Raw genomic sequence first — 15,267 nt, 5'->3', positions numbered from 1 at the left:
CAGTTTGTTAATATGGTGAATTGATGATGATAATGAATTGAATATACTGTTTTATGTTCTAATGTTAAATCAACTCTGCATCCCAGGATAAATCCCACTTAGTTATGGTGTACTTTTCTTTTTATGTATTGATGTATTTGATTTGCTAAAAATATTTTAGAATTTTTCCATCAGTGTTTGTGAGGGTCTGTAGTTTTATTTATTTATTTTTTTGATGTCTGTCTCTGAGTTTAGCATGAGAGTAATGCTAGCCTCATAGAACAAGTTGGGAAGTACTCCTTCATCTTCAATTTTCTGGAAGAGAATTAGTATTATTTCTGCCTTAAATGTTTAGTAAATTCACTAGTGAAGCCATCTAGGCCTGGAGTTCTCTCTTTTGGAAGGAAATAAGCTACAGTTAAAAATCTCTTTAGGGCTATTCAGCTTACCTATTTCTTCTCAAGTGAACTTTGGTAGTTTGTGTATTTCAAGGAAGTTGTCCATTTTCTATAAGTTGTCAAATTTATTGTCAAATGTTATTTATAATATTCCCTTATTATCCTTTTAATATGTTGGTATCTGTAGTGATAAAGCCTTTCTTATTCCTGATATTGGTAATTTATGTCTTTTTTCTTTCCTCATTAATCTGGCTAGAAGTTTGGTCTCACTGATTTTTCTCTATTCTTTTTTTTTTTTCCTTTTTTGGGGAAGATTTTATTTATTTATTTATTTATTTATTTATTTATTTATTTATTTATTTATTTATTTATAGAGCACAAGCGGGGGTTGGGGCAGAGGGAGAGGGAGAGGGAGTATCTCAAGCAGACTCCATGCTGGCTAGAAGTTTGGTTTCACTGATTTTTCTCTATTGGTTTTTTTTTTTTGGAAGATTTTATTTATTTATTTATTTATTTATTTATTTATTTATTTATTTATTTATTTATTTATTTATTTATAGAGCACAAGCAGGGGTAGGGGCAGAGGGAGAGGGAAAGAGAGCATCTCAAGCAGACTACGTGCTGAGTACCTGTGGGGCTTGATCTCATGACTCTGTGATCATGACCTGAGCTGAAATCAAGAGTCAGATGCTTAACCAATTGAGCTACCCAGGCTCCCTTTTCTATTGTTTTTCTATTTTCTTTTTCATTGATTTCTGCTCTCATGTTATTTTCTTTTGTCTGCTTACTTTGAGTTTAATTTGGTTTTCTTTTTTTACTTTCTTAAGGTGGAAGCTGAGTTCATTGATAGGAGACCTTTCTTCTTTTCTCCTGTAGGCATTTAATGCTACAAATTTGCTTTGACTAGTGCTTTAGCAGCATCCCACAAGTTTTTACATGCTGTATTTTCATTTTCATGAAGTTTAAATACTTTCCATTTTCCCAATTTATTTATTCTTGATCCATGGTTTGTTTAGAAGTATGCAATTTCTTGTCCATATATTTGGAAAATTTTCAGAGATCTTTCTGTTATTAGTTTCTAATATAATCCCGTTGTGGTCTAAGATTGTTCTGTGTATGCCTTATATGTATGCCTTTTTTGAGACATGCTTTATAATCCATTTGGTTTATGTTGGTAAATATTCTGTGCACACTTGAGAATAATGCGTATTTTCCTTTTTTTTAGTAGAATGGTCTACAGTATCAGTCACGTCAGGTTGATTGATAGTAATGTTCAAGTCAGTTATATCTCTGCTGATTTTTTGCCTATTTCGTCTATCAATTATTAAGAGGTATTAAAATATCAGACTGTGATGGTGGGTTTGTCCATTCCTCCTTTCATTTATTTTTTATTTCATTTTATTTATTTATTTGAGAGAGAGAGAAAGAGAGCATGACCTGGGGGAGGGGCAGAGGGAGAAGCAGGTTCCCAGCTGAGCTCGACATGGGGCTTGATCCCAGAACCCTGGGATCATGACCTGAGCCAAAGGCAGACGCTTAACTGACTGAGCTACCCAGGCGCCCCTCTCTCATTTCATTTCTATCCTCTTTGTTTTATTTATTTTGAGGCTCTGTTACTAGGTGTGTAAATAGTTAGGATTGTTTAGGATTGTTGTTTTCTTGATTAATTCACCCTTTTATCATTATGAAGGAACTTCTTTATTACTGGTAATATTCTTTGCACAGAAATCTACTTTTTCTAGTGTTAATATACTCTAGCTTTCTTTTGACTGTTGTTAACATGGTATGTATTTTTGTATACTTTTACTTTTTTAAAAAATGTGTTTTTTTAATTTTTAAAGAAGTTTTAGATTTGCAGCAAAATTGAGAGAAACCTGCAGAGATTTCTTATATCCCATTGCTTCAATACATGCATAGCCACCACCATTATCAACATCATTCACCAAGTGGCACTTTTTTTTTTAACCAAGGATAAACCTGCATTGGCATATTATAATCACCCCACACAGTCCATAGTTTAACTTAGGGTCCACTCTTGGTGTTGTGCATTCTGTGGGTTTGGGTAAAGTTTTATTGTTGTCAGTATTTTAGATATTGGCCATTCTAATAGGTATGTAGTAGTATCTAATTGTTGTTTTAATTTGCATCTCCCTGATGAGGAAATATGGTGTGGAGCATCCTTTAATATGCTTACTTGCCATCTGTATATCTTTGATGAGGTGTCTGGTAAGGTCTTTGGCCCATTTCTTAATTATGTTGTTTTCTTATTGTTGAGATTTAAGGAGTCCTTTGTAAGAGTTATGACCCCTTGGAGTATCCTGCCTGAGAAGAGTGTCTTTGTATGTCCTGAGCTACACCAGATAGTTTATGCTAAATGTGATTTATGGTAAACACCTGTTTTTGATGCCTGAGGCTTTAGGCAAACTTTGTGTCAGTTTGACCTCTAGGAGACTGGTCTGAGGCAAGGATTACTGGGCTTCTCATGTTGGCAACACTTTGCACATGGGAAGACTAAATGTTATCCATGTGACTCAACTAGGAGAGGACAACTGGAAGCTTATTATCCTGGATTGAGCTCTGTGTACTTTTTCTCTTGGACTCCACTTATGTGCCTTTTCCCTTTGCTGATTTTAGTCTGTATCTTATTGTGTAATAAGCCTTGACTGTGAGTATACCAGCTTTTCTGAATCTTGTGAGTCCTTTTGGCAAATCATTGAGACTGAGGTGGTCTTGGGGACTGAATTATCTTTTTTTTCTAGATATTTTTAAATTCTTATTTGTGGGTGTGCTGTAATTTCACTGGAGTGTATACATAAAGAGATTAATATTTTGTTTGCTGTTGGCTTTTTGTTCTTTATTTTTTATTTTTATTTATTTATTTTTAAGATTTTATTTATTTTTGAGAGAGAGGGGGAGAGAGAGTGAGCACCAGCAGGGGAGAGGGGCAGAGGGAGAAGCAGGCTCCCCACTGAGCAGGGAGCCTGATGTGGGACTCAGTCCCAGGCCCCTAGGATCAAGACCTGAGCTGAAGGCAGACATTTAACCAACTGAGCCACCCAGGCACCCCTATTCTTTATTTTTTAAAGATTTATTTATTTATTTTGGAGAGAGAGCAAGTGCAGGGGGAGGGGCAGAGGGAGAGGGAGAGAGAGAGAGAGAAACAAACTCCCGACTGAATGCAGAACCAAAAGTGGGGCTTGATCTCAAGACCCTGAGATCATGACCAGAGCCAAAAATCAAGAGTGGGACGTTTAACTGGTTGAGCCACCCAGATACCCCTGTTGGTTTTTTATTCTAATGTTGTTTGGAATATTGGCTTCCTGAATGTGTGCACTCGTGTTTCTCATCAGTTTGGGAAATTTCTCAGCTATTATCTGTTTTATTCTCTCTGGGATGATAATTGGCATATAATAGGCATCTTTCTATCCTCTATATCTTTCAAACTCTTTTTAATATTTTTCATTTATTTGTTGTATTCTGGGTAATTTCATAAGTAATTCTTTAGTTGTGCCCACTTTGCTGCTTAAGGCTTCCAATGAACTTTATATTTCAACAATTTTATTTTTCATTTCAAGACATTTTAGTTTTTTCTTTTTCACATCTGCTTTTCACTCCAGATAGTCTCTTGTTGCTTGCTCATCCATGAGATTTCTTTTTTTTTTTTTAAAGATTTTATTTATTTATTTGACACACAGAGAGAAAGCACAAGTAGGCAGAGAGGCAGGCAGAGAGAGAGGCAGAAGCAGGCTCTCCACTGAGCAGGGAGCCCGATGCGGGACTCGATCCTGGGACTCCAGGATCATGACCTGAGCCAAAGACAGTCGCTTAACCAACTGAGCCACCCAGGCGCCCCATGAGATTTCAATTGTTAATTCTTTAATCATTTCATACATTGTTACTCTATTCTGATTTGGCAGTTCTGATATCTGATGTCCTGGGGGCTTAACTCCGCTCTTCGATATTCTCAGGAGTTTGGTACTTCCTTTATTGTTGTTATAATAAAATTAGAGGATGAGGTGAAATGTATTTTGTCCATTATTTCTGCTTGGAACTGTTCTGAGCTGAATCTTGAAGAACAACTCTGATTCTGACCCTGATCATTTATTTCCTTACTCTTACTTGATAAGAATCCTATTTGCCTAAAATGGGGATTCCATCCTCCTAAGAGGATATATATCTGTTTCTACTACGACGGCTATAGCTAGGGTCGGGTATCACTCCGGGACCACTTTTGCCCCTTTAAGGATTTTGGCTTAGTATCAGAATCTCATGTTGAGAATTCCCTTCTTCCTGCTGACCCATTTACAACATCTTTGTCTGAGCCAGTCACTGTGCCCAGGGGCATAGCATATAGTGATTGGCTGGGCTGGGTTTTAGGGTCTCTTGGTGCTCAGAAGTATTATCAGCTCCACCTGAGCCATAAGAAAGGGGTGTGTGCAGGCTGGGAGAATGAGAAGATTCTCCCAAGAAAATTCTGGTACTGTTCAGTACCAGAAGAATAGAAATGATGCTGGGCAGAAAAATATCAGATGCCCACCCTAGAAGATGATATGAATTTTAAAGTAGAAGTTATTTCTATATAGGCTTTACTTACAGTGGGAGGAGCCCTTGGTAAATACATATGTCTATTTCTGAGTTCTAAGAAACAAGCTGTCACTTTTGGAAGATACAGTATTTCTTTATTCTAGAGTCTGTCTGTTTGATTGGCAGTTGTCAAAATTCATTGAGTTGGGAAACCAAGGAAATCTAGTATATGGCTCAGAATTAAAATAAATTTGTGTTTTAATTCAGTAAATCTTGTAAACTTGCTCTTGCACTTTGGAATGCTTGAATCTCAACTCTATCAGTATTCTTTCTCTCTCCTTAAATAAGGTATCCAAATTCTCTGAACCTAAGTTTCCTCATTTTACAAATGGGGATGATATAATCTTCCCTGTCTGGTTCTTGTGCATATTAAATAAGCAAATGTTTAAAAACCATTTCATTAGTGTCTGGAGTGGAGTAAGCATTTCATAAATGCTTTCTGTCATTAATATGTATGAAATATGGATGTTGAAATGATTTGCCTTTGAAATAAAACAGCATACAAATACAGTACCTGGAAGAATTATGCATTATTTTTTTCTTTTTCAGATTCCTTCAAATACATCAGAAATATGTTGTATTATTAGAGCAACACCAGGAACTAGACAAATGAAAAGTAAAGGTGTTATAGTAAAGAAGAAGAAATATTCCCCACCTAAAGATATTCCTCAAGGTACTGTAATGTGAATGCAGAGCTTATTTTTTGGATGATATAAAACATTTTTTCATTGTAAATTCCTTATGCACACAGGAAGTCCACTTACAAATTGTATTCTAGGAGTTTTGTACAAAGTGAAAACAATAGAATTACAAAAAGTTTGGTTAGGTTTTCGAACCTGAGTAAAATATTTTTTTGAATGTCAGATATTTAATCTTTTGAAAAATTAGCTTATGCCATTGATCTAAATGTATTTATCTAGGATACTTTTTCTTACAACTACTTGAAATTTAGTGTTGGGTTTCACTTTTAGTAGCATTCTTTGTTAAAATATTTTTCATATATTTTTGCATTCACTTATTGTTGGTTGAGCACTTCCTCTGTGAAAGGCATTGAGCCAAATATCTTATTATATCTCATTTATTTCTCACTATGACTTTATAATCCTCATTTTATATGTGAAGAATCTGGGGCTTAAAGTAGTATGCAATTTGTTCAAGGTTGTACTGCTGGTAGTAGAGAGGAATTCCATCTTTCAAGGCTTTTAAACTCCAAGTTTAGGTTTTTCTGTTCTCCTGACTGTATATCAGACAGAATGTCTGATTAGTCATTGGAGCCTGGGAATCTTTTATTAGTAAGCAGGCAGTGAAGCAGTTGAAATTTAATAGATTATGTACAACTTCAATCCAACTAAACTGTCTACTTTTGATCCTTGTCCCCATTTCTGACACCAGTCTACGCTGAGCACTCCCTAAGTCCACAGAGATTTTTTCTCTTTTTTCCTAAGTTCCTTAAATACTTAATTCAGTGCTACTCATTTGACACTTACTAATATATTACTACCTCACATAATTCACAATGCTGACTTTTCATATTCTTCAGGTTAGCAAGTTTTCAAAGACAGTGACCACATAATAGACTTTTTTCTATCTCTATCTCTGATGACATGAGCATGGTAGTAGGGAATAGTAGATGCCATATCAGGGTTTGCCCAAAACAGAACCAGTAGGATATATATGTACACACATATGCATATACTTATACATAACATATACATATACAGAGAATTATTTCAAGGAATTGACTTAGGCAGCTGTAGAGTCTGGCTGAAAACTGTAGGGCAGGCTGGAAACTCTTGAGCAGGAGTTCATGCAGTCTTTAGGAGGAATTTCTTTTTTCTCTGAGAAACCTCAGTTTTGTTCTTAAGGCCTTTTAACTGATTGGATGAGGTCTACCTACATTATCAAGGATAATCTCTTTACTTAAAGTCTATTATTATAGATGTTAACCTTATCTACAACCTTACCTTCACATCAACACCAAAATTAGTATTTGATTTAATTGGTTAATATAGCCTAACCAAGGTGACACATACAACTAACCATCACAGCCTATTTCATGTCAACAATGTACTCATACACATGTCCTTAAACCATAATTAATATGTAAATAGAGAAAGTAACAAAGTTATACTTCTGCCTAACATAATGCAGCTGTCCTACATACAACCCAAAATGTGCTAATTCCTTCCCCAGAAGAGGATGCAAAATCCTTGGATGATGTTTACTCCTCTTCTTGATATCCTGTTATGATATAGAGTTAACTATTAATACATTTTATGTTGGTTGATATAGGAATAAGAGAGGGAAGAAAACAAAGATAGTTGCTTAAACTAGTTAGGTGGACATAACTGGTATTTATAACTACCTTCCTCCCTTTCATATTTCCTCTTCCCTCAGCAAGCATCTCAGCTGGTCATAGTTCTTAAGCTAGTGGGATAATATCAACCTCATTTCAGTAAGGTCTAGGCCATTAGTCCTGCTTGGACTGGGTTGTTGTACTTTTCCATTGACCTTAATCTCAGGGCATAATAATACTAAAAGATGCCCTAAGGAATATCCTGTATTCTAGACATACTCTTCCTTGCCTCCATTGCAGAGGAAATTTCTCTTGAGTGGTTAGGATCAGTCACCCTGGCCCGCATAGTAATTCCCTTTTTTGCTCTCTGAGGAGCCCAAAGCAGCCAGGTCGCAATCTTAGCTTCAAGTTCATTGGAATCATTGCTGTGTCTCTTGGTGGAAACATCCCTCCCTTTGGAACTAAGACCTCTAGGCTAGCAGAGCATGGCCTGTCATGGGAACAGGAAGCAAAAAATTTTCCTAGTAGATTATTAGGGATAATATTGAGTGATCTCATTTCCATCTCCATTTCTTGATTCCTGGACCTGTGAATCCTGGCTGTGGGAGAAATAGCACCATATACTGAATGCTGATTCAGAGCATATACAACATTCTGAGGAACCTTGTCTCAGCGCAAGGTATTGCTGCCTAAAGGGTGCTTTAACTGAGTCTTCAAAAGACCATTCCACTATTCTGTCAAGTCAGGTGCTTCAGATGGTGGGGAATATGGAAAGACCAGTGAATTCCATGAGCTTGGGCCTTTTGCCACCTTCTTTTGCTGTGAAGTGAGTTCTTTGATCAGAAGAAATTCTATGTGGGATACCATGATAGTGGATAAAGTATTTTCTAAGTCCTTGGATGGTTGTTTTGGTAGAAGCACTGCATGCAAGACAGGCAAATCCATATCCAGAATAAGTGTCTATTCCAGTAAGAATAAAATGCTGTCCCTTCCATGATGGAACTTGTTCAAGGTAATCATCCTGCCACCTGGTAGCTGGCTGATCACTCCAGGAAATGGTGCCATAGTGGGGATTCGGTGTTGGTCTCTGCTGCTAACAAATTGAATACTCATCAGGGGCTATAGCCAGGTTGACTTTAGTGAGTTGCTGAGCCCATGCATAACCACCATCCCTGCCACCATGGTCACTTCGTTTGTTAGCTTACTGGGTAATGGCAGAAGTGGCTGGAGAAAGAGGCTAACTGTTATCCACAGAATGGGTCATCTTATGTACTTGATTATTAAAGTCTTTGTCTGCTGAGATCACCCTTTGGTGAGTATTTCAGGGGACGCAGATACCTTCATGTATTTTTGCCCATTCAGAGAGGTCTGTCCATATACTTCTTCACTCCTATCTTCTTGTCATCAATTTTCCAGTCATGTATGTCCCTAACTATCCAGCCAAACTATTGGCCACAGTCTGTGAATCAGTATATAACCGCATATCTGGCCACTTCTCCTTCCAACAGAGTAAACGGTGAGATGTTTTTCTTGAAGTTCTACCCACTGGGAGGATATACCTTCACCAGTTTCCTTCAGGGATGTCACAGAAAGAAGCTGTAGGTCCTGTAGCTGCCCCTTTCAGGTGTTGCCTGCATATCATGTAGAACCATCTGTGAACCAAGGCTGAGGTTTTTTTTCCCCTCAATCAGCTGATTGTGGAGAACTCCCCATAATGCCAAAAGTGCAGGCCGGGAGAGAGAAGATAATGTAGCAGCAGTATGGACTATGGGCATTTGAAACACATCCTCATCTAACTTACTTGTGCCTTTGGGGCTCTAGCTCAATTTCATATATACCATTTCTATTTGACAATGCAGTGCTGTTCTGCACAGCCAACTTTGTGGCTTGATACATCAGACTATGTATACTTCATGGTTGGCAGCTCAGGTCTCATTGTAACTTGGTGTACCATGGTTAAATATTCAGTCTCTACAAAGGCCCAGTAGCAAACCAAAAACTGTTTCTCAAAAAGAATAGTTATTCACAGAAGATGCTAAAGATTTGCTCCAAAATCCTAAGGCCCTGTGCTGTGATTCACCTACAGGATCCAAACAACATGTATATCTCCCAATGACACTTCAAGCACCATTTGATCTGCTAGATATTATGGTACAAGTGGCAGAGCATCTTGCATAGTAGCCTGGACCTGTTGTAGAACCTTCTCTTATTCTGAGGCTCCCTCAAAACTGGTAGCCTTTAGGCACTGAATAAATGGGTTGGAATAGTACACTCAAATGAGGCATATGTTGACTCCTAAATCTAAAAAGGCTCACTAGGCATTGTGCCTCCTTTTTGGTTGTAGGAGGAGCTTGATGCAACAACTTATTCTTTACTTTAGGAGGTATATCTCTCATATCACTGGGCCCCTAGAAATTTCACTGAGGTGGAAAGAGACCCAGCAATTCCATTTCCCTGGACCATGGAGACCCAGCAATTCCCCTTCCAAGAGTATATCCAACTGTAATGTGTACATATGTTCATCAAAAGATGTTTGCTAGAATGTTCATAGCAGCACTTGGATAATAGCCCCAAACAGGAAATAATCCAAATGACCATCAACAGTAGAATGGATTAATAAACTCTGGCACATTCATTCATTGGAGTGCTATAAGCAGTGAGAATCCACAATGCGGAGTTACATACAACAGTATTGATAAATCTCACATGAGTCAGACACAATAGAGTACATTTAACATTACTTATATTTAGTACAAAGTTAGGCAAAACTAAACTATGATGAAAATCACCATAGTGGATGTACTAGTTGGGAAGGGGCTATTAACTAGAAAGCATTATGAGATGAAGTTCTAGGGTGTTAGTAGTGTTCTGTTCCATTATCTGAATGCTGGTTACATGGGTATGGTAAGTCTGTGAAAACCCATCAAGCTTTACAGTACATATATACATACTTTTCTGTGTGTATGCTATATTTCAATAAAAAGTTATAGAAAAACTTAATTTGATCTTTATGGCAGGTCATATTAATTTATGACATGAGGTAATGTCACAGCTCTGGGTTTAAGTATGCAGCAAATCAAAACTAGATGTGTCTCGGAAGTTCTTCTGAGTGTTTAGACTGAAATTTTTAGTTTAATTCAGAGAGACCCCTTGATGTATGTTGAACCAATTATGCCACCTCCTGGCTTCTTTCTAGGTTCTCACCTCATTTGGCAGCCTCTTCATTTAAGTAATTCCCCCTTCAACTTCTGGCCACTTGTCTCTGCCTTTCCTTTAGTAAAAATAGCAAAGCCCTAAGCTAACTAGTGATCGCGTTATTTTAAACATGTAACAGCCTATTTTTAGTCCTGGCATTTAATATTTAGCTAGTTTGCCAGTTATGTAATCAGTACTGTAGGATGAAGCTCACTTTTGATGGTCTAGGACCCCTGTTCATTATGATACTTGTTCATTAATAATGCTGATTAGAGAAAAAATGTGGTGAAAGTGAACCACTAGAGGAGTCCAAAAGAGATGTGATAGAGGAGGTGGTGTGGGTAAGTAGAAGTTTGAGAATGGTGACAGCCTGATGAAAGAGGCCTGAGAAGACATCAAGTCCAAGGTTTCTCAATGTGTGGTCCTCTAACCACCTACACCAGAAATACTGCAGTCCTGGCAAATTATATTCTCTAGAGATACGGCACAGGGATCTGCAATTTGAAGAACTCTCAAAGTGATTCCAATAAGCACTAACATTTGAGAGCCATTTAATGATCTAGTCTATTTTGTTCATTTTACATATAATAAAAATGACCTAGCCAGATCAATAAGTGACTTGTCTGAATTCACACAGCTAATTACTGGTAGAATCAGAATTAGAACTTAGCTTTCTTGATTTGCAATAGTTTGACTGGGTAGCTGTCAAATAAGGCATGGGGGCAGGGAGTAGAGTAGGGCTCTGAGTTTCTCAGCTCCTCCATACAGAGCAGTTTTGCTTCTCTTTGTTTTATATATTGGACTCCTGTATTCTATTTAAAGAGGTCTTTTTTGTTTTGTTTTGTTTTGTTTTGCCAAAAAGAGGCTTGGAAAAATCATTGCTGTGCACTTCTTACAGTTATAGCAGTAGATATCTAATACATTATTACTTTAATTTGGCCAACAAGCATGTATTACACACTGCAATATTAGCTGGGGATAGGAGTACAGCCTTAGCTCTCCAGGGCTTACAGACTAGTGATGAAACAGATCTCATAGTCTTCTCTATAACATGATAAAACTGGAACAAGGCACTGCAGGAATCTAAGAGGGGATACTTTTAACCTTGCTTTGGAAGACTTCCTAGCTAACAATACCTTTTGGAAAATCAGACAAAACTTGAAGCTATCCTTATAGTAAGGTTTTACAATTTCTCTTTTATTTTGATCTTTAGAAGACATGATAAATGTTGTGTTATAAATTCATGTCTCAAGCTTGTAGTACATAGTACAATAAGAGCCTTTAACTGGATATGTATATATCTTTAGTGAGAAGCTTGAGTTTTTAGATAATAAGAGCAGGTAGATGTATCACATAGAAATATGACAAATGAGATGGAAAATGACTTGGGTATCCTATGGATGGTAATAGAAATCAGTTAAGAATATGATAGTAGGAAGGGAAAAATGAAGGGAGGGAAATCGGAGGGGGAGACGAACCATGAGAGACTATGGAGTCTGAGAAACAAACTGAGGGTTCTGGGAGGGGGTGGGGGGATGGGTTAGCCTTGTGATGGGTATTAAAGAGGGCACGTACTGAATGGAGCACTGGGTGTTATACGCAAACAATGAATCATGGAACACTACATCAAAAACTAATGATGTGATGTATGGTGATTAACATAACATAATAAAATTTTTAAAAATGTAAAAAAAAAAGAATAAGACATCCCTAAGTTCAAAACCTAGCTCTGTCACATGAGTAAATTCCTTAAATCCTCTGACTTTTAGCCTCCTATCTGTAAAATTGACATAATAGTAGAACTTAGTTCAGAGAGTTTTTGCAAGGATTAGAGATAATCTCTATAAAGCATCTGAAATATAATAATCACTTCTTATGCAATAAGTATTACTTGTTTCTATAGAGTAGGTTAATTCCTCAAGACTATGTTTTTCTTTTTCCCTTTGGAAATTATTCCTTTGTTTTTATTAAATTGCAAAAGTCTAAAATATATTGGGTGGTTGTTGTATTTGATGATAAATTTGGTTGTGCCATCTCATGTAAAGAATATAGCAGGTAATTGTGTAGCCTTTGACACAGACACATCGATCTAGTACAAATATAGAGATGCCAGTCCGTTCCTTGGGTAAAAAGAAATCAAACTAATTTGACATCATGGAGATTTTTAAACCTGTTGATTTGACATCAAAATAGATACAGTTCTGCAGTTGATTAGTTCATTTATTCAGCAAATATTTATTGAATCTAGATGTCATATGTTAGATGAAGTTAGTTGATGGTAATATGCATTATTTAATAATGCATATTCCCGGGTCATTGGTTCAGCGATCTGATTCAGTACTTCGGGGGTTTGAGAACCAGTCTAAACTAAAAATGTGTATTGGCATAATTGCCAGGGCTTAGTGACTGATTAGGTACTGGTACAGGGTGGTGAGAGAAAAGGACAGTTAGAAGATAACTCCCAGGTCTCCAGTATTGTAGTTTCAGAAGTGATGTGTTCTAGGTGCTGTCCGTCCTTGGATAATGTATGAAGCCTGGGTAGGGGTAGGTGAGACTAGGTAGTTGGGTGGGCTGGTTACCCACTTGGGAAGTTACTACAAATTGCTATGGGGTAGATTACTGTGGCCCAGTTTTCAGTCTTTAATAAATGAGCAGATAGTGTCTGAGGTTAGTAAAGAAAACAATAGGGAGGAGTAAAGGGTAGAACAGGCAGTGCTTCACACATTTTAATATACTGGGGAATTACTTGTAGATCTTGTTAAAGTGGAGATTTTGATTCGTTAGATCTGGAATGGAACCCAAGATCCTACATTTCTAATGAACTTCTACATGATGGTGAAATTACTCGTCCATGGACCACAGTTTGAACAGCGAAGATAGAGGTCTCTGGTGTTCAAACTTATCTGTATATCATACTTTCCTGGATATTTGACTCCCTTTTCCAGAGATTCTAATCTAATTGGTATGAAGTGTGGCCTGTATAGGTACAACGAAGTTTGAGAATCATTGATAAAGGCCAGGGGGTGATGTATGTCATAGTATGAAAGTGGCAGTGGGAATAGGTTAAAACTGGCTCCACTAGGGATCTCCTGGTACCAGATGTAGGGGAAAGTCCCCAGAATCCTGTATTAGAAAGAACCTGGGTTTAGCTACAGCAAGGAGTAGTAGAATACAAAGGAAAGGTGGGTAGGAAAACGTGAAGGGCTTCTTCGTGGATGGTGGATGAGGATAAGAAGCACAACTGGATCAACTCCTCCAGGTTACATAGCTGGAGTTAGAGGCCTTGTGATGGCTACTGACAGCCATCTTTGCTGGGCTTCCCATTGGAATGTTATTGAGCAGGTCATTTTCTGTCTCCAAAGAGGTATCCTCAGCCTGTCCAGGAGGGAGTGAACCAGCTATTCCTTTTTTAAATTATTTTTAATGGCCTCTGGATTTATTTCCTAAGCCTTGACAGGATGAAACCAGATTGGCTGGATGTCAAGAGTTTTTGCCCCCAAGGATTGGTTATTAATAATTATTGGTCACTTCTTGTCATGTATATGAAATAATCTATTGTTTTATATTTTTCTCCAGATATTATAATAAAAACAAATGGCAGAATGTAGCAGCCATGGCTGAATTTTCACCACTTTGAAGATATACATGAAGTCAAAGTCCATAAAGCAGAATGTCTGCCTGAAATTATATATAATTCAAAAATCAAAATTCTCTAATTATTTGTGATATATCCTGGTGATGAAATTCTACTGAGATTCTTATAGTTTACTTTTAATCAGTAAAGAAACATTCTTATGTACGCCTCTTAAATATATGTATTTGTATTGTAAAATAAGAATAAATAGCTTATATTAAAAGACTGTACACTAAACAGATGATTTCAGCTCTTTATAAAGAGCAAAGTACCAGGCTACTATGTAACTGCCTTTGTTTTTTTTTTTCCCAAAGTTTGTCCTCTGTATGGATTAAAAGTAGTAAAGTTGTTGAAGCACTAAAAATGAAAATGCTTATATTACGAGCTATTTTTAAGAGAACTTAATTGAAACCACATGAGTGAGAGACCTACTTCCAGGCCTGACTGAAAGAAACTCTGTACTCTAGTTTGCTGAAGCAGGGAATGTATAATACGTACAATCAATCATACACTAAGTTTTTGATGTATTACCTCATCCTTAAGCCTTTAGCTAATACTGTCTGTAAGATTTTGTGTGTTTGTGCATGTGTGATATTATTTGTTGTGGTGTCTCCACACTACTCTTCCTAAAAAGCAGCAGTCCTGTTGTCAGTGAACATAGTACAATTGTATAACTGTTGGTGAAATTTTAACTCTTATGGTTTACTAATGTTATTATACATAAAAGAAAATAAGAGTCAAATTTTCAAAGCTGCTTCAGTAAGAAAATTCTAAAATCAGTGAATTAATTTGAAGTTACGTAACCTATATAGCATTCGTTTTTAAAGAGGGGGGTGGGGGGATGGGTTAGCCTGGTGATAGGTATTAAAGAGGGCATGTACTGAATGGAGCCCTGGGTGTTATACGCAAACAATGAATCATGGAATGCTACGTCAAAAACTAATGATGTAATGTATGGTGATTAACATAACATAATAAAAGTTGGTTTCATGAAAAAAAAAAGAAAAAAGAAAGAAAAGAAAGAGGAGTTCCATGAAGATATTCTTATAAATGATTTGACAAGGTCATAAGCCACTAACGAAGCTATTTGTGATTTCTATTTCAAATTTTCATCTGGAGGTGAAATATAGGAAAGTTGTTAGGAAATGTAGAAGAGACCATTAAAGATGGAGGCTAAAAGC

The 15,267-nt window shown here is 37.0% G+C and overlaps 1 protein-coding gene across 1 annotated transcript in view; it reads left to right on the top strand.

Moving 5' to 3' along the window:
• Positions 1 to 14,640, top strand: part of MEIKIN (meiotic kinetochore factor) — a 101,807-nt gene extending 87,167 nt beyond the window's left edge. Inside the window, exons 15-16 of the mRNA XM_064595649.1 lie at positions 5,511 to 5,634; positions 14,029 to 14,640. Coding sequence (XP_064451719.1) covers positions 5,511 to 5,634; positions 14,029 to 14,060 — 156 coding nt within the window. The 3' untranslated portion in view covers positions 14,061 to 14,640. The remainder of the gene's footprint in view (positions 1 to 5,510; positions 5,635 to 14,028) is intronic.
• The last annotated feature ends 627 nt before the right edge of the window (positions 14,641 to 15,267 follow it).

This window comes from Mirounga angustirostris, unplaced genomic scaffold, assembly GCF_029215605.1.
Source record: "Mirounga angustirostris isolate CCGP_5_RB_7025 unplaced genomic scaffold, mMirAng1.0.hap1 SCAF_7, whole genome shotgun sequence".
Lineage (NCBI taxonomy): Eukaryota > Metazoa > Chordata > Mammalia > Carnivora > Phocidae > Mirounga > Mirounga angustirostris.
The sequence above is the reverse complement of the archived record's forward strand: the minus strand, read 5'-3'. Positions and strand labels throughout refer to the sequence as shown.